Raw genomic sequence first — 20,557 nt, forward strand, 5'->3', positions numbered from 1 at the left:
TAGAAGCTGTTCAGGAAACTTTTGGTCCAAGACTTAGCGCTCCGGTACCACTTGCCATATGGTAGCAGAGAGAACACCTTGTGACCTGGGTGGATAAAGACTTTGACCATTTTTAGGGCCTTCCTCTGACACCGCCTGGTATAGAAGTCCTGGGTGACAGGACGATTGGCCCCAGTGATGTACTTGGCCCCAGTGATGTTCGCACTACAATCTGTAGCGCCTTGTGTTCGGATGCCAAGCACTTGCAATACCAAGCCAGTCTCAAACCCAGAATCTCTAGAGGCACAGCGATGCAGCGCCTTAGACCACTGCGCCACTTGGGATGGCCTGAAAAACAAGTTCTAATGACTCCAACCTAAGTGTATGCAAACCTCCGACTTCAACTGATGCAACTGGTCAGGATGCTCTTGATGGTGCAACTGTAGAACTTTGAGGACCTGGGGACCTATGCAAAATATTTTCAGCCTCCTGAGGGGGAAGAGGCATTGGTATACCCTCTTCGTGACTGTGTTGGTGTGTTTGGATAAGGATAAGTCCTTAGGGATGTGGACACCGAGGAACTCGAAGCTCCTGACCATCTCCACTACAACAGCCATGTATATGTGAATGGGGGCGTGCTCGGCCCTCCGTTTCCTGTAGCCCACGATCAGCTCCTTTGTCTTGCTAACGTTGAGGGAGAAGTTGTTGTCCTGGCACCACACTGCCAGGTCTCTGACCTCCTCCCTGTAGGCTGTCTCATCGTCATCTGTGATCAGGCCTACCACCATTGTGTCGTCAGTAAACTTAATGATGGTGTTGGAGTCGAATGGGACATGCAGTCATGGGTGAATGTGGAGTACAGGAGGGGGCTAAGCATGTGTTGAGGGTCACCATGGAGGATGTTATTGCCTACCCTCACCACCTGGGGGCGGCCCATCAGAAATTCCAGTATCTAATTGCAGAGGGAGGTGTTAAATCCTAGCGTCCTTAGCTTAGTGATGAGCTTGGAGGGCAGCACAATGTTGAACGCTGAGCTGTAATCAATGAACAGCATTCTCACGTAGGTGTTACTTTTGTCCAGGAGGGAAAGGCCAGTGTGGAGTGCAATAGAGATTGTAAATATCCGGTGGCCATTTGGTTAATTGTTCATCAGTGTTATGGTTTGGGGTAGAATCTGTTAAAAGGAGCCTTTTGGTCCTAGTCTTGGCGCTCCGGTACCGCTTGCCGTGCGGTAGCAGAGAAAACAGTCTAGGACTTGGGTGACTGGAGTCTTTGACAGTTTTTTGGGCTTTCCTCTGACACCGGAATTTAACATACACCTTAGCCAAATAAATTTAAACTCAGATTTTCACCATTTCTGACATTAAATCCTAGTAACAATTCCCTGTTTTAGGTCATAATAGTAGAGATAATTATTTATTTCAGCACATTCCCAGTGGGTCAGAAGTTTATATACAATCATTAGTATTTGGAGGCATTGCCTTGAAATTGTTTAACTTGGGTCAAACGTTTCAGGTAGACTTCCACAAGCTTCCCACAATTAGTTGGGTGTATGTTGGCCCATTCTTCCTTACAGAGCTGGTGTAACAGTCAGGTTTGTAGGCCTCCTTGCTCACACAGGCTTTTTCAGCTCTGCCCACAAATTTTCCATAGGATTGAGGTCAGGGCTTTGTGATGGCCTCTCCAATACCTTGACTTTGTTGTCCTTAAGCCATTTTGCCACAACTTTGGAAGTTATGCTTGGGGTCATTGTCCATTTGGAAGACCCATTTGCGACCAAACTTTAACTTCCTGATTGATGTCTTGAGATGTTGCTTCAATATATCCACATAATTTTCCTAACTCATGATGCCATCTATTTTGTGAAGTGCACCAGTCCCTCCTGCAGCAAAGCACCCCCACAATATGATGCTGCCACCCCAATGCTTCACGGTTGGGATGGTGTTCTTCGGCTTACAAGCCTCCCCTTTTTGCTCCAAACATAACGATGGTCATTATGTCCAAAAATTCTAATGTTGTTTCATCAGACCAGAGGACATTTCTCCAAAATGTACGATCTTTGTCCCCATGTGCAGTTGCAAACCGTAGTCTGGCTTTTTTTATGACAGTTTTGCAGTGGCTTCTTCCTTGCTGAGCGGCCATTCAGGGCATGTCGATACAGGACTCGTTTTTACTGTGGATGTAGATACTTTTCTATCGGTTTCCTCCAGCATCTTAACAAGGTCCTTTGCTGATGTTCTAGGATTGAATTGCACTTTTCATCTCTAGGAGACAGAATGCGTCTCCTTTCTGAGCGGTATGACAGCTGCGCGGTCCCATGGTGTTTATGCTTGCGTACTATTGTTTGTACAGATGAGTACTTTCAGGCGTTTGGAAATTGCTCGCAAGGATAAACCAGTCTTGATTTTCTACAAATGCTTTAGCTGATTTTCACATGATGTCAAGCAAAGAGGTACTGAGTTTGAAGGTAGGCCTTAAAATACATCCACAGGTACACCTCCAATTGACTCAAATTATGTCAATTAGCCTATCAGAAGCTTCTAAACCCATGATATAATTTTCTGGAATTTTCCAAGCTGTTTTAAGGCACAGTCAACTTAGTGTATGTAAACTTCTGACCCACTGGAATGGTAATACAGTGAATTATAAGTGAAATAATTTGTCTGTAAACAATTGTTGGAAAATTATGTGTCATGCACAAAGTAGATGTCCTAACCGACTTGCCAAAACTATAGTTTGTTAACAAGAAATTGTGGAATTGCTGAAAAACGATTTTTTATAGTTTTTTATTTCACCCCTTTTTTCTCCCCATTTTCGGAGTTTCCAATTGGTAGTAGTTACGGTCTTGTCTCATTGTTGCAACTCCCGTACGGACTCAGGAAAGGCGAAGGTCGATGTCGAGCCATGCGTCCTCCAAAAACACAACCCAACCAAGCCGCACAGCTTCTTGACACAATGCCCATCCAACCCGGAAGCCAGCCGCACCAATGTGTCGGAGGAAACACTGTACACCTGGAGACCGTGTCAGCGTGCACTGCACCCGGCCCGCCACAGGAGTCGCTAGTGTGCGATGAGACAAGGATATCCCTGCCGGCCAAACCCTCCCTAACCCGGACAATGCTTGGCCAATTGTTCACCGCTGCGACAGAGGCTGGACTCGAACCAAATATCTCTAGAGGCACAGCGATGCAGCACCTTAGACCACTGCGCCACTTGGGATGGCCTGAAAAACAAGTTCTAATGACTCCAACCTAAGTGTACGTAAACCTCCGACTTCAACTCTCGGTCCTGGATGGCAGGAAGCTTGGCCCCAGTGATGTACTGGGCCGTACGCACTACCCTCTGTAGCGCCTTATGGTCAGATGCCGAGCGGTTACCATACCAGGCGGTGATGCAACCGGTCAGGATGCTCTTGATGGTGCAACTGTAAAACTTTGAGGACCTGGGGACCTATGCAAAATATTTTCAGCCTCCTGACAGGGAAGAGGCATTGGTATACCTTCTTCATGACTGTGTTGGTGTGTTTGGACCATGATAGGTCCTTAGGGATGTGGACACTGAGGAACTTGAAGGTTACCTTGGCGTTCTTGAGCTCGGGAACTATCATGGTCTTCTTGAAAAGTGGGTATTACAGACTGGTTCAGGGAGAGGTTGAAAATGTCAGTGAAGACACTTGCTGGCTGGTCAGCGCATGCTCTGAGTATGTGTCCTGGTAATCTGTCTGGCCTTGTGGATGTTAACCTGTTTAAAGGTCTTACACCGGATACAGAAAGCATGATCACACAGTCGTCCAGAACAGCTGGTGCTTTCATGCATGGTCCAGTGTTGCTTGCCTCGAAGTGAGTCTATGGGAGGTCAATTTGTGTGTCTTTTAACATATTGGCATTCTTAGAAAATGCAGCAATAGTCATTACAGGAATTGGTGAGCAGGTTGGTAGGTTGGAGTGGCTGAGCGCTTCACGCACAGGACTTGTAGGCCACAAGTGGTAGTTGGACGAAAGCAGACGTGTTAATATACTAACCCCTACGCTAACCATTACCTTACCCACTCACAAGCCTAAACCAGAATTATGTGAAAATACCCATCCATATACAAACAGTGCCTTGCGAAAGTATTCGGCCCCCTTGAACTTTGCGACCTTTTGCCACATTTCAGGCTTCAAACATAAAGATATAAAACTGTATTTTTTTGTGAAGAATCAACAACAAGTGGGACACAATCATGAAGTGGAACGACATTTATTGGATATTTCAAACTTTTTTAACAAATCAAAAACTGAAAAATTGGGCGTGCAAAATTATTCAGCCCCCTTAAGTTAATACTTTGTAGCGCCACCTTTTGCTGCGATTACAGCTGTAAGTCGCTTGGGGTATGTCTCTATCAGTTTTGCACATCGAGAGACTGACATTTTTTTCCATTCCTCCTTGCAAAACAGCTCGAGCTCAGTGAGGTTGGATGGAGAGCATTTGTGAACAGCAGTTTTCAGTTCATTCCACAGATTCTCGATTGGATTCAGGTCTGGACTTTGACTTGGCCATTCTAACACCTGGATATGTTTATTATTGAACCATTCCATTGTAGATTTTGCGTTATGTTTTGGATCATTGTCTTGTTGGAAGACAAATCTCCGTCCCAGTCTCAGGTCTTTTGCAGACTCCATCAGGTTTTCTTCCAGAATGGTCCTGTATTTGGCTCCATCCATCTTCCCATCAATTTTAACCATCTTCCCTGTCCCTGCTGAAGAAAAGCAGGCCCAAACCATGATGCTGCCACCACCATGTTTGACAGTGGGGATGGTGTGTTCAGCTGTGTTGCTTTTACGCCAAACATAACGTTTTGCATTGTTGCCAAAAAGTTCAATTTTGGTTTCATCTGACCAGAGCACCTTCTTCCACATGTTTGGTGTGTCTCCCAGGTGGCTTTTGGCAAACTTTAAACAACACTTTTTATGGATATCTTTAAGAAATGGCTTTCTTCTTGCCACTCTTCCATAAGGCCAGATTTGTGCAATATACGACTGATTGTTGTCCTATGGACAGAGTCTCCCACCTCAGCTGTAGATCTCTGCAGTTCATCCAGAGTGATCATGGGCCTCTTGGCTGCATCTCTGATCAGTCTTCTCCTTGTATAAGCTGAAAGTTTAGAGGTACGGCCAGGTCTTGGTAGATTTGCAGTGGTCTGATACTCCTTCCATTTCAATATTATCGCTTGTACAGTGCTCCTTGGGATGTTTAAAGCTTGGGAAATCTTTTTGTATCCAAATCCGACTTTAAACTTCTTCACAACAGTATCTCGGACCTGCCTGGTGTGTTCCTTGTTCTTCATGATGCTCTCTGCGCTTTTAACGGACCTCTGAGACTATCACAGTGCAGGTGCATTTATACGGAGACTTGATTACACACAGGTGGATTGTATTTATCATCATTAGTCATTTAGGTCAACATTGGATCATTCAGAGATCCTCACTGAACTTCTGGAGAGAGTTTGCTGCACTAAAAGTAAAGGGGCTGAATAATTTTGCACGCCCAATTTTTCAGTTTTTGATTTGTTAAAAAAGTTTGAAATATCCAATAAATGTCGTTCCACTCCATGATTGTGTCCCACTTGTTGTTGATTCTTCACAAAAAAATACAGTTTTATTTCTTTATGTTTGAAGCCTGAAATGTGGCAAAAGGTCGCAAAGTTCAAGGGGGCCGAATACTTTCGCAAGGCACTGTACATTCACACATAGTGAGCTGCTAATGTCGTCATTGAACTATGAACCAATCATGTGAGGGTGTGCTTTGTTTCCATCAGGCCATTATTTACTAGAGCAACACTAGTTGGAGCCCCACCGGCACCTCCACAACATAAAACATTTATGTAGGATCTTAATTTGATCACTCTGTTGTTGCTGAGAATTGCAGATGAGCTTCGTGATTTACATAAATTCACTGAAAACCCACACTAACACACAGTTATATTAACAGTTTTGCACTTTTCATGCAGCCTCATTTTGGCCAGCTTATATTTTAACCACCCATCAAACAACATTATGGACTAAACGTTAAAATCCTGTTGCTGCAGGATTATTTTGCTGTGACAATACTGGTCGAATTAAGATCCTACATCTGTATATTGCTTCAGGCCTAATGTGCTCTTAGCTGCAAAATATGCCATGTCAGAGGCCAAGACTATTTGTACTTCCTATGCCCCACCCACTGTTAAAGGAGGAGATTACAGTGAACTAAATAATTTACCAAAACAAGCTGGCAAACATCAAATATGCAAAAGGTGATGTTTATATGCCAACTATTAACATGGCAAGCAAAGCACTTATGCAACCCAAAGCAATTTCTCCACAGGTCAATGCGTCACCAACATACGTGGAACTGCATCTGTCACAGAGCCAGATAGCTCTATAGGACATTCCCTGTTTTCAAGCCTTGTGTTGGTAAAAAAAATGTAAGGAATCAATTAGAAATGTAGAACATGTTGACCTCATTCTTACATCAAGTATGTCATAGTTCCTGGCTACAGGTTTGAATTGTTTCTCCTATAAGAGAACCATTGCTTGTTAGTGGTAACAAGCATTGCAAAGAGCGGGGGATTTATGTGTTCAAGAGCACTCTTTCTGATCTCTCATGTGTAAATGAAAGGGGGAACTCAGGTCATGGCCATGAGTTAATCTATGGTGATTTATACATCTTAAAAGGCCTGTTTGAAAGGTTGCTGGAGGCAAGCAGTCAACAATTACAGATCTAGGATCTTAATTTCAGTCAATTTGCTACAGCATGAAAATAATCCTGCAGCAACAGGAAATGTGAATTATGTGGATTATAATTAACAAACATTTTTGTAAGGGAAAATCAAGTCCGAAATTTCTAAATGGAAACAAACTTCAGAAGCCCATTTAAACCGCAAATAAACTGCACATTTTACATTTCCTGCATAGCAGGGAAGTTATCCTGCAACGGGATGATCAAATTAAGATCCTACATCTGTAAACCTAGCAATTTTTTATCCTGTTTCGATTAGATGATAATGGGCCTTTCTCGCCACATAATTCCCAATCTCCTGAGTTCAGCTATCTTTTTCTGTGTATAATGCATGTAGGGCAGCTTGTGAAGAGAAGGATTTTCCACCTCTATCCTCAGAGGCAGAGATTCTGTTGACCTTGGGCCACTGATAATTCTATTGGATCTGGTTTCTCGCATTCAATGTTTTTATTTATTTTTACAATGGTGGTTATTAATGAAGTGCAATATAAACACTGACTGTATGAACTCGAGAGAGTCTCACCAGCTTGTGGAAATATCTGCAAACGTTGCCTCTTATTAAACCAATGACTTCATATTCACAGAGAGTTACGTTTCGTTGGTCAGTTTTAGAGCAACAGTGTTTTACTGCTTTAGGGAAACAGCTCAGTTGCTAAAGATGTAACACAAATTTTTAAAAACATGTTGATGGAATTAACAACATACTGTTTATTATCCTAGTAGTTTTTCAGTCCACAATCTCTATTGAAGACTGTGTCACGGGTATTTCAAGATAAGATCATCCTAAAATCAGAATTGACATAGTAAAATGGTAATTACACGATAATAACCTGCACCAATAGACACAATTTGTGTTTGACACCAGGGACACACACACCTTTTGGATAAAAGCTTCACTAAATGGCAGATATTATTATTATTTATATTACCATTAAAGAAGGATATGAGGACAACTAATGCATTTCCTGCTTTGCAATCAAAGTATTTTCAGTGTCATGTCAAAGCAGCCATGGACATGGTGTTGAAAACGTCCATTCATTATATCATTGGTTTATATAGACCATGACGAGGAAGGCGGCTTCCATTGAGTCCAGCTGCTATTTATGGGTTCAGTGTTTTGCATCATTGAGGATTACCATTCATGTTCATAATGGACAATGTGTCACTTGTTACATTTTCATGTTGGGAGGGATAAAAGCTCAGACACAGCCCCCTAAGAGGATCTTCATCATCATCAACAACAACAACGCATTCACATTCACAACCATGTTGGTTAGGCCTATGAACACACACACACACACACACACACACACACACATACAATCCATTGCTACTACACCACAGTCACAAAGTTTAGACCCTAAAAAACAAAGTGGAACTAGTTATATGAATCCATTAATAAGATAGACATTCAGGATGTGAAAAGGCAATACGACTAAAATAAGTCTCTTAAGTCAAGTCTAGTCCAGACCATTAGAGAGAAACGAGGGATGCAAAGCGGGGTTGATAAACGACAGAGCTTTGACCTAATTATCTACAGCGGTTCAGTAATAGCTTAGCTACCAAGCATATGTCCCAAATGACACCCTATTCCCTATATAGTGCACTACTTTTGCCCATAGCCCTATGGGCCCTGGTCAAACGTAGTGTACCTAATAGAGAATACGGTGCCATTTGGGACGCACCCAAGTCTTTCCTCACTTGCTGAGGAAATGGGACATAAAACGCATTCAGGATAGCATATTTAGTCCCCTGGTCCCAAGATTACCATCGTAACCTGTTACTCTGGCAATGTTGGCCAAATATTTAATGTTGGCTTTAAAGCATTCAGACCTCGAAGCCTACGATTTTCAGGTAGTGCTCTGCATTCATTTCCACTTAAATGCATAGCTTGTTAGAATATTCTTGCTAAACAATACAAATCCAGTGTCTATTTGTTTATCTACATTTCTTGTGTGATAATAGGCAACCTGATGGGTAATTGGACTGGGGGTTAGTAGAGAGTGCTTTTCTCAAGTACATTCATATGCTTATGAAGAAAATTAGTTGAAGGCTACAGGTCCAAGTATATGGATTAACGAAAATAATAAATTGTCAACACAATCATTTTGCATTTTATGTAAACTACAAGCTAAATAACAGTGATAACTGCACGATGCAAAACCAGTGGGTATTGAATAATGCTCTAGCACTCAGGCCTACTGTTCTCAAATGTGGGGTAAAGGGCTGAGGCTATTTTAGGATTCAAATTTAGAAATGCGACAGAAAATCTACGACGGCATAGTCAGATGATTTACAAAGGCAGGCTTTCGCGCGGACGTGCTTTACAGCCTCGCGACCATGTTTTTAACGGTTTGGCACAGAAAATGGAAAACCAGTTTACATTACACCGGGCTATAAAAAAATCAGTAAGGTTCATATTCCGGGTAGCACTAAATGAAACTCCTGCAGGTAACGGAACAGCGCCAGGTAGATTAAAAGAAAATGCTATATTTCGCCGTACAGTAGGCTAAAGAACAGACAAATAGGCTACCTGTATTCTGGTAATCTACAGATTACACAATTTAAATGGAGCCTATAGTGAACAAATACATGCATTGTAGTGTGTGCAATGGGTTAAATATTGTCTTTGGTGACATTTCCAATTGCTCACAAGTTAAGAAATAATACGTTATTCATGAGTTATTAAAATTAATCAAACATACACTTGGAGACATTGATAGAAGTGTATAGGAGGATTTCAGACCACTGTAGACTCTTGGGGAGTCTAAAATATAAACTAGAATGTGGCACAGGTTCATCACTTGAGGAATTCATGTTGAGAAATAACTGCAATTCAAAATTTTGCACCGCGCAAATGATTCCGCAACAACATTGACAAATAATAATAATAATAAAATAGGATAGTTATAATAATAGCCAAATATGGCTAATTAATTGATTAATAAGCGAAACAATGCAAGAAAGGTAAACATTTAATTTCATGGACATTTACATCAATGTGCCACTTTGGTATATCAGAAAAAAAATGCGATTAATCCCATGTGTATGTTGTCGATGATAAAGCCATATCGTATTATAAAATAATGGGACCTTTAGGCAACCCTGAAATTCTCGAGGGCTGATGACCATCCTCACTCCTTGGCTATTTGGAATAATGTTTTACTCAAAAACCCAAACGATGCTACTTGCAGACAATGCCTTCGATAATCTATTAGCCTGTCCACACCAAATTTCCATATGCATTAGGACTTTTATTACCGTTACCACAAAAACTATCAGGCGCCCTGCGTACCAATGCGAACATCTGGAACAGGCTGACAGAACCGACTATCACGGAGATAATGTAGCCCAAAGAAATGCCCCCGAGTCCTTGGCTTTCTTACCAGAGCAGTTCCAGCCGGTAGGCGTCTGACAGTCGCTGAGGGATGACGGGAAAGCGCAAAGTTGCTCTACAGGTAAAGTGGCTAAAAACGAAACGACGGTGATCCAGACCCAATCTCCTACTGTCCGGCTCCACTGGTGCGGGCGTCGGGGCTCCTGTAGTGCCGCCGCCGCCACCGATAGACCCATCTCAGTTCAGCGGCGCACCCCGACAACACAAGCGAGCTGGGCAAAAGAGGCAGACACGCACCAACAACTCCGGTCCAGACGTTGGCTGTTTCACCGGGGCGCTCAGTGACCAAGAAAGGGACATCTTCCGTGCAAGAAAGCGTGCCCCATTAAGTGCTGTAGAGTAACCAACGGGTTCCGCCCGATTCGAGGTGGCGCAGCTACAATATGAAGGGGGTTCGAGTGAAAAGGTCTGGTGGGGGGAGGGGGCGGGCAATGGAGGGTGTGTGGGATGTTGTCAAGGGGAAAGTTAGCCAGGTAAACCAGTGAAAGAGGACGGGCAGGCAGGTAGAGGAAGGATGCTCAACGATGAGGAGAGAAAATAAAGATGGGAAAAAGGGGTTGGTGGAAGGAATTGAAACAAATACTGTTTATATCACTCGGTTTCGATACGGATACGTCCTAGTAATATCCAGAAATGTCACGGGCTTCCTTGACAAGCGCTCCCCTCGTAGTTGTGTTCAGACGCGCAGTGAGTCTGTCTGTTGCGCTCGCCTCCTCATTTCTCTGGAATCCGCGTTGCGCCCACCAGCAGCAGGTTACCGGTCTGGTTATGATCACGTGGTGGCGGATGCGAAAGAGAGGGGGGAGGGGGTTCTCGGTAATTATAGAACGTTGATTGGAGGAGAGAGAAGAATGCTATGCGATGGAGAAGGAGAGGAAGGAGTGAGATACGGCTTTGTGGTGGACACAACGGTCAGTGTCTGTTTACTGTTTGGGCTTGGAACGAGCGGGATTCGGCTCTAGTCACAGCTGAACCATGCAGGAAGGGTGGGAAGATATGCACTCACAATCTAATTGGCCACTTGCATTTAAAAAGGTTGCAGAAATCGATTCGTCCAGCTGGGGCTTGGATTGTTGCTTTGCTATGAAATAATGCGGTGTCCGTCACTGAGTTGCCTGTCCCACAGTATGCCAAAATACCTCAATATTCGAAATATTATTCTCAGACATATTGTTGCCATAGCTGCTTCGACCCAGTAATTGATATCCTGTCAGACACAAAGGCACTGTTATTTTTACGCCTTAGAACAGGGATGGGCAACTGGCTCCCATTTTGTACCCCCCTCCTCTCTCTCTCTCACTCAATTAGCCAATGGACCCAATGGTAAATATGCCTATAGGTAATTTCCGTCTCATAATTCGAAGGCACAGGGGGCAATGTCGAGTGCGCGGGAAATAATGTTGAGCACAGTTGGAGAGGGTTGAGATAAATATATATATATATATATATATATATATATATATATATATATATATATATATATATATATATATCTCGAGGACGCAGAGGGTCATGTTGAGGAGTTAAGAGCTCAGACCAAAATGTTGCGTGCCCAGAAAGTGCAATTGAGCGCAAGAAATTAAGTGTCGACATGCATCCCCCTGCTCACGGTATACTTGCCAGTGCTCCCTGGAATTGCACCTGTGCTTGCACGAAATGAGATATGTGGGCTTGCAAATCTACAAAGACTTGATACTCAAATATGATTGGCAGCATTATTGACCAATTAATTACAACAATGACTTTGACTGACTACCTAAATTGAAGGCGGGACCCATAACACGTGAAGTTTACATAACCAGGTAGCTAGTTTGTAGCCACATTACAACATGGAGGACTCCCGGCAAGGCACTTCTTCTTTTAGGTAAGAAAGCTAGCAAGCAAATTAAGTCTAATGCTATTTCAACATGTTTTTGATGATCTCATTGATGTAGGCGGCTCTAAATGCGATGGAAAATGTATATATTTATATTATCTATAAAGATATTTTTTAAATAGCCATTAGGTAGCTAGCTACAGAAGATGGCTGAAACTGCTGGGGAATCGCTACAGTAGATAGCCAACTAACTCCCACCATCAGCTGAGTTCATCAATGAAGCTAATGATAGGTTTATAGAAAATAAACGATATATTTGCTAGTTATTTTTTAAAGACTTAAGCACATAACACATAACACCATAACACAGATGTTGAACATTAGGAACCTCGTGAGAACCAGTAAAATCTCCATTAACTTGAGGTTTATTCTGGAGTTTATTCAGGAAGGTGCAACTTGTTAGATAAAAATACAGGAAACGCTTGAGTAAATGAGGGATACCGAACATATTGAAAGCATGTTCTTCCACACAGATGTGGTTCCTAAGTTAATTAAGCAGTTAAAGTACAGTGCATTTGGAAAGTCTTCAGACCCCTTCCCATTTTCCACACTTTGTTACATTAGTCTTATTCTAAAATTGATTGAATTGAATTCATACCTCAATCTACACACAATCGCCCATAATGATGAAGCAAAAACAGTTTTTTTTGTGCCCCCAAAAATAGAAAAAAAATAAGAAATACCTTATTTACATAAGTATTCAGACTCTTTGCTATGAGAATCGAAAATGAGTTCAGATGCATCCTGTTTCCAGTGATCATCCTTGAGATGTTTCTTCAACTTGATTGGAGTTCACCTTTGGTAAATTCAACTGATTGGACATGATTTGGAAAGGCACACATCTGTCTATATACATTACCACAGTCAACAGTGCATGTTAGAGCAAAAACCAAGCCATGAGGTCGAATGAATTGTCCGTAGCGCTCCGAGACAGGATTGTCTCGTGGCACAGATCAGGGGAAGGGTACCAAAACAGCATTGAAGGTCCCTAAGAACACAGTGGCTTCCATCACTCTTAATAAATGGAAGATGTTTCGAACCACCAAGACTCTTCCTAAAGCTGGCCACCTGGTCAAACTGAGCAAAGAGTGACCATAAGAACCTGATGGTCACTCTGACAGAGCTCCAGAGTTCCTCTGTGGAGATGGGAGAACATTCCAGAAGGACAACCATCTCTGCAGCACTCCACCAATCAGAACTTTATAGCAACTCCTCAGTAAAAGGCACATGACAGGCCGCTTGGAAAAGGACTCTCACAGACCATGAGAAACAAGATTCTCTGGTCTGATGAAACCAAGATTGAACTATTTGGCTTGAATGCCAAGCGTCACGTCTGGAGGTAACCTGGCACCATCCCTACAGTGAAGCATGGTGGTGGCAGCGTCATGCTGTGGGGATGTTTTTCAGCTTGGAGATCAGTACAACAAGATCCTTGGTTAAAACCTGCTCCAGAGCGCTCAGGACCTCAGACTGGGGTGAAGGTTCCACTTCCAACAGGACATTGACCCTCAGCACACAGGCAAGACAATGCAGGAGTGGCTTCGAGAAAATTATCTGAATGTCCTTGAGTGGCCCAGCCAGAGCACGGACTTGAACCCATTCGAACATCTCTGAAGAGACCGGAAAATAGCTGTGCAGTGACGCTCCCCATCCAACCGACAGAGCTTGAGAGGATATGCAGAGAAGAATGGGAAAAACTCCCCAAATACACGTTTGCCAAGCTTAAAGTGTCATACCAAAGAACACTCAAGGCTGTAATCGCTGCCAATGGTGCTTCAGCAAAGTACTAAGTAAAGGGTCTGAATACTTACAGCAGAAGTCAGAAGTTTACATACACCTTAGCCAAATACATTTAAACTCAGTTTTTCACAATTCCTGACATTTAATCCTAGTAAAAAGTCTGTCTTAGTTCAGTTGGGATCACCACTTTATTTTAAGAATGTGAAACGTCAGAATAATAGTAGAGAGAATGATTTATTTCAGCTTTAATTTCTTTCATCACATTCCCAGTGGGTCAGAATTTTACGTACACTCAATTAGTATTTGGTACCATTGCATTTAAAACTTCCACAAGCTTCCCACAACAAGTTGGATACATTTTGGCCCATTCCTCCTGACAGAGCTGGTGTAACTGAGTCAGGTTTTTAGGTCTCCTTGTTCACACACGCTTTTTCAGTTCTGCCCACACATATTCTGTAGGATTGAGGTCAGGGCTTTGTGATGGCCACTCCAATACCTTGACTTTGTCCTTAAGCCATTTTGCCACAACTTTGGAAGTATGTTTGGGGTCATTGTCCATTTGGAAGACCCATTTGCGACCAAGCATTAACTTACTGACTGATGTCTTGAGGATATTGCTTCAGGATATCCACATAATTGTCCTACCTCATGATGCCATCTATTTTGTGAAGTGCACCAGTCCCTCCTGCAGCAAAGCACCCCACAACATGATGCTGCCACCCCGTGCCTCACGGTTGGGATGGTGCTCTTCGGCTTGCAATCCTCCCCCTTTGTCCTCCAAACATAACGATAGTCATTATGGCCAAACAGTTCTATTTTTGATTCATCAGACCAGAGGACATTTCTCCAAAATGTACGATCTTTGTCCCGATGTGCAGTTGTAAACCGTAGTCTGGCTTTTTTATGGTGGTTTTGGAGCAGTGGCTTCTTCCTTGCTGATCGGCCTTTCAGGCTATGTCGATATAGGACACATTTTACTGTGGATATAGATACTTTTCTATCTGTTTCCTCCAGCATCTTCACAAGGTCCTTTGCTGTTGTTCTGAGATTGATTTGCACTTTTCGCACCAAAGTACGTTAATCTCTAATAGACAAAACGCATCTCCTTCCTGAGCGGTATGTCGGCTGCGTGGTCCTATGGTGTTTATACTTGCGTCCTATTGTTTGTACAGACGTGGTACCTTTAGGTGTTTGGAAAATGCTCCCAAGGATTAACCAGACTTGTGGAGGTCTAAAAAAAAAAATTCTGAGGTAATGGCTGATTTCTTTTGATTTTCCCATGATGTCAACCAAAGAGGCACTGAGTTTGAAGGTAGGCCTTGAAATACATCCACAGGTACACCTCCAATTGACTCAAATGATGTCAATTAGCCTATCCGAAGCTTCTAAAGCCATGACATAATTTTCTGGATTTTTCAAGCTGTTTAAAGGCACAGTCAACTTTGTGTATGTAAACTTCTATATGTAAACACTGGAATTGTGATACAGTGAATTATAAGTGAAATAATCTGTCTGAAAACATTTGTTGAAAAAATTGCTTGTTATGCACAAAGTAGATATCCTAACCGACTTGCCAAAACTATAGTTTGTTAAAACCTCTTGGTGCTAGGGGGCAGTATTTTCATTTTTGGAAAAAAAAACGTTCCCGTTTTAAACCTGATATTTTGACAAGAAAATATGCTAGAATATGCATATAATTGACAGCTTTCAATAGAAAACACTCTAACGTTTCCAAAACTGTAAAGATATTGTCTGTGAGTATAATAGAACTGATGTTGCAAGCGAAAGCCTGAGAAAAATCCAATCCGGAAGTGCCCCAGGTTTTGAAAGCGCTGCGTTCCAATGACTCCCTATTTGGCTGTGAATGTACCATCAATGAGCTTAGTCTTTCTACGTATTCCCCATGGTGTCTACAGCATTGTGCCGTAGTTTTACGCATTTCTGTTGAAGAATAGCCATAGGCAGCCACATTGCGTAAGTGGTCACATGGTGGCTCCAAGAGAGATTCTCGCGTAAAATACAGAGGTAGCCATTACTCCAATCGGTTCTAGTGAAAAACCAATTGTCCCAACGGATATATTATCAAATAGATATTAGAAAAACACCTTGAGGATGGATTCTAAACAACGTTTGCCATGTTTCTATCGATATTATGGAGCTAATTTGGAATATTTTTCGTCGTTGTGGTGACCGCAATTTCCGGGCGATTTCTCAGCCAAACGTGAAGAACAAACAGAGCTGTTTTGCCTACAAAAATAATATTTTGGGAAAAAATTTACTTTGGCTATCTAGCTGGGAGTCTCGTTAGTGAAAACATCCGAAATTCATCAAAGGTAAACGATTTAATTTGATTGCTTTTCTGATTTCCGTGACAAGGTTGCCTGCTGTTAGCAAGGCATAATGCTATGCTAGGCTATCGATAAACTTACACAAATGCTTGTCTAGCGTTGGCTGTAAAGCATATTTTTGAAAATCTGAGATGACAGGGTGATTAACAAAAGGCTAAGCTGTGTTTCAATATATTTCATTTGTGATTTTCATGAATAGGAATATTTTCTAGGGATATTTATGTCCGTTGCGCTATGCTAATTAGTTTCAGGCGATGATTACGCTCCCGCATGCGGGTTTGGGAGTCACTAGAGGTTATTAACAAGACATTTGTGGAGTGGTTGAAAAACAAGTTTTAATGACTCCAACCTAAGGTGTATGTAAATTTCCAACTTCAACTGTATGTGGGAACTCCTTCAAGACTATTGGAAAAGCATTCCAGGTAGAGATCGGAATGGCGCCGATTTTTTATTTATTTATTTTTTATATACCTTTTATTTAACTAGGCAAGTCAGTTAAGAACACATACTTACTTTCAATGATGGCCTAGGAACGGTGGGTTAACTGCCTTGTTCAGGGGCAGAATGACAGATTTTCACCTTGTCAGCTCGGGGAACTAATCTTGCACCCTACAGTTAACTCGTCCAAAGCAATAACGACCTGCCTCTCTCTCGTTGCACACCACAAGGAGACTGCCTGTTATGTGAATGCAGTAAGCCAAGGTAAGTTGCTAGCTAGCATTATTATATTTCTTATAAAAAACTATCAATCATAATCGCTAGTTAACTACACATGGTTGATGATATTACTAGATATTATCTAGCGTGTCCTGCGTTGCGTATAATCTGACTGAGCGGTGGTAGGCAGAAGCAGGCGCGTAAACATTCATTCAAACAGCACTTTAGTGCGTTTTGCCAGCAGCTCTTCATTGTGCGTCAAGCATTGCGCTGTTTATGACTTCAAGCCTATCAACTCCTGAGATGAGGCTGGTGTAACCGAAGTGAAATGGCTAGCTAATTAGCGCGCGCTAACTAGAGGGACGGAAGCTACACTGTTACACTGGCAATACTAAAGTGCCTATAAGAACACCCAATAGTCAAAGGTTAATGAAATACAAATGGTATAGAGGGAAATAGTCCTATAATTCCTATAATAACTACAACCTAAAACATCTTACCTGGGAATATTGAAGACTCATGTTAAAAGGAACCACCAGCTTTCATATGTTCTCATGTTCTGAGCAAGGAAATGTAACGTTAGCTTTCTTACATAGCACATTGCACTTTTACTTTCTTCTCCAACACTTTGTTTTTGCATTATTTAAACCAACTTGAACATGTTTCATTATTTACTTGAGGCTACATTTATTTTATTGATGCATTATATTAAGTTAAAATAAGTGTTCATTCAGTATTGTTGTAATTGTCATTATTACATTTTTTTTTAAATAAATTGGCCGATTAATCGGTATCAGCTTTTTTGGTCCTCAAATAATTGGTATCAGCGTTGAAAAATCATAGTTGGTCGACCTCTAATTCCAGGTGATGCTGGTTGAGAGGATACCAAGAGTGTGCAAAGCTGTCATCAAGGCAAAGGGTGGCTATTTGAAGAATCTCAAATATAAATACTTTTTTGATTTGTTAAACACATTTTTGTTTACTACATGATTCCATATGTGTTTTTTCATAGTTTTGATGTTGCCACTATTATTCTACAATGTAAAAAATAGTAAAAGTAACGAAAAACCCTTGAGTGAATGGGTGTTCTAAATTTTTTGACCGGTAGTGTGTATATGCGCCCATCTCAGTTTACTAATCCATTGCAGAGGCCAAGCATAAATAGTATTTTAGTCAAGATCTGAAAATGTGGTCAGAGGCTCCATATGAAGGGTGTGATGCAATTGTGGAGCCTCCAGAGGCATGCAGAGGCCAAAATCGAGCTCCATACCCCATCTCCATGCGGTACATCCTTTATAAACACAAACTCTGCTCCGCGAAGTGCAAAGGGGTATGAATGCTCTTACTTCTGCTGAGGCCATATCACCGGAAATGCTGCATGGCCGATGCAGATGTCGGATTGACCATGCGGCCAGATGCACAATGCACTTCTCTCTCCAGAATACGCTCTCTCCCGCCAATTTGTGCATATTAATAATTTCATAATGTACTTGTGTGAATTGTTTATGTTTTGATTGTTAGTTTATATCAATTCCCCATTTCATATATCACTAGTAGTACATTTACCGTTAATTCCTATAATTTCTAATCTACAATGTTTGTTACTTCGGTTATGATAATTTCTTTTAATGCATTCAATATTATTAGTCCAGTCTTTTATCCTTCTCATTGTAACGGCTGTTGGAAGGAGAGGACCAAAGTGAAGCGTGGTACGTGTTCATGGTAAATTTAAGAAATAAACTGAACACTAGAACAAAAAAACAACAAAGTGGAACAAACGAAACAGTTCTGTCTGGTGCAGACACACAAAGACAGAAAACAACTACCCACACCCAAAGTGGGAAAACAGGCTGCCTAAGTATGGTTCTCAATCAGAGACAACGATAACCAGCTGCCTCTGATTGGGAACCATACCAGGCCTAAACATTGAAACACAACACCTAGACAGACAACATAGAATACCCACCCACATCACACCCTGACCAAACTAAAAATAGAAACATACAAAGCAATCTACGGTCAGGGCGTGACAGTACCCCCCCCCCCACCCCAAAGGTGCGGACTCCGGCCGCAAAACCTAAACCCATAGGGGAAGGTCTGGGTGGGCATCTGTCCGCGGTGGCGGCTTTGGCGCGGGACGTGGACCCCACGCCACCATAGTCTTGGCCCACTTACGTGGCGCCTTTGGAGCGGATCCTCGCCGCCGACCTCGGACTGGGGACCCTTGCAACGGGCCCCGAATAGACGGGAGACTCCTGCAGCGCCGGACAGGCGGGAGACTCCGGCAACACCGGAGTGAAGGGCGACCCTGGCGGCGCCGGAGTGAAGGGCGGCTCCGGCAGCTCCTGACTGACGGGCGGCTCCGGCAGCTCCTGACTGACGGGCGGCTCCAGCAGCGCCGGACAGGAGGGAGACTCCAGAAGCGCTGGACAGGCGGGAGCACTTGGAGGGAGGAGACGGGGAGACAGCCTGGTGCGTGGAGGAGGCACCGGATGGACTGGACCGTGGAGGCGCACTGGAGGTCTCAAGCACCGAGCCTGCACAACCTGTCCTGGCTGGATACTCCCCGTAGCCCGGCAAGTGCGGCGGGGTAGAACAGACCGCACTGGGCTGTGCTGGAGAACCCGGGGACACCGTGCGTAAGGCGGGTGCCATATAACCCGGGCCGAGGAGACGCACTGGAGACCTGATGCGCTGAGCCGGCTTCATTGCTCCTGGCCCGATGCCTACTCTAGCCCGGCCAATACCGAGGAGCTGCGATATAGCGCACCGGGCTATGCCTGCGCACTGGGGACACCGTGCACCTCACGGCATAACACAGTGCCTTCCCGGTCCACCTCTCGCCACGGTAAGCACGGGGAGTTGGCTCAGGTCTCCTACCTGACTTAGCCACACTCCTTGTGTGCCTCCCCCAAGACATTTTTGGGCCTGCCTCTCGTCCCTGTTGCGCTGCCGTGCTAACTACTCATAACGCCACCGCTCGGCTTTAGCTGCCTCCAGCTCCTCCCTGGGGCGGCGATATTCCCCAGCCTGTGCCCAGGGTCCCTTACCGTCCGAAATCTCCTCTCATATCCAGGAGTCCAGAACCCTCTGCTCCTGGTTACCACGCTGCTTGGTCCAGTTGTGGTGGGTAGTTCTGTAATGGCTGTTGGAAGGAGAGGACCAAGATGCAGTGTGGTACGTGTTCATGGGAAATTTAATAAAGAAACTGAACACTAGAACAAAAATCAGCAAACAAACAAAGTTTTAGATATTGTTTACATCCATTGAGAATGACAATTCCTCAATCTATTTAAAAAATATTTGCAGCTCTCCCTTTCGATAACCACTCTGTTTGAAAGGGGAAAATGGCATACTCTGATCCAGTGGAAACGTCATAAAATAGGTCTACCTGATTACTTATTATCAGTGCTTGACTTGGACTGAATTAGGTTCCGGTAATCATTTTGAGGGCTGGAACTGGAATATATGTGCAGGAGCTCCACAATACTTTTGAGCTAATATTCTATAAGGGGAACTAGAGCTCAAGCAGTAGAGCATTTGAGGTGCCGGTACTCAGCTCTGGAGAGCTCCTGCCCAAGTCAAGCACTGCTTCTTATCCCTTGCACTGGCACAGGAAACTCTGAGGGCAAAATATTTTTTTATACAATTTTGCAAGTTCTCTAGCACAAGCTTCTGGCCGGACTAAAGTTAATAGTTGATACAATGTTTTTGAAGTTTGCCAGTAGGATTTCTAGGATATTTTCTACATGCAGTCTGCAATGTTTTTAAGTGTTGGGCTTTATGTAGGCTATTTTTACA

At 43.0% G+C, this 20,557-nt stretch overlaps 1 protein-coding gene across 1 annotated transcript in view; it reads right to left on the reverse strand.

Annotated features, from left to right (window-relative positions):
- The window catches only part of LOC110501288 (tomoregulin-2), a 144,187-nt gene extending 133,302 nt beyond the window's left edge, over positions 1 to 10,885 (reverse strand). Inside the window, exon 1 of the mRNA XM_021578736.2 lies at positions 10,125 to 10,885. Within this exon, the coding sequence (XP_021434411.1) occupies positions 10,125 to 10,311 (187 nt within the window). The 5' untranslated portion in view covers positions 10,312 to 10,885. The remainder of the gene's footprint in view (positions 1 to 10,124) is intronic.
- Positions 10,886 to 20,557: the final 9,672 nt, after the last annotated feature.

Source organism: Oncorhynchus mykiss, chromosome 22 (genome assembly GCF_013265735.2).
Source record: "Oncorhynchus mykiss isolate Arlee chromosome 22, USDA_OmykA_1.1, whole genome shotgun sequence".
NCBI classification, from domain to species: domain Eukaryota; kingdom Metazoa; phylum Chordata; class Actinopteri; order Salmoniformes; family Salmonidae; genus Oncorhynchus; species Oncorhynchus mykiss.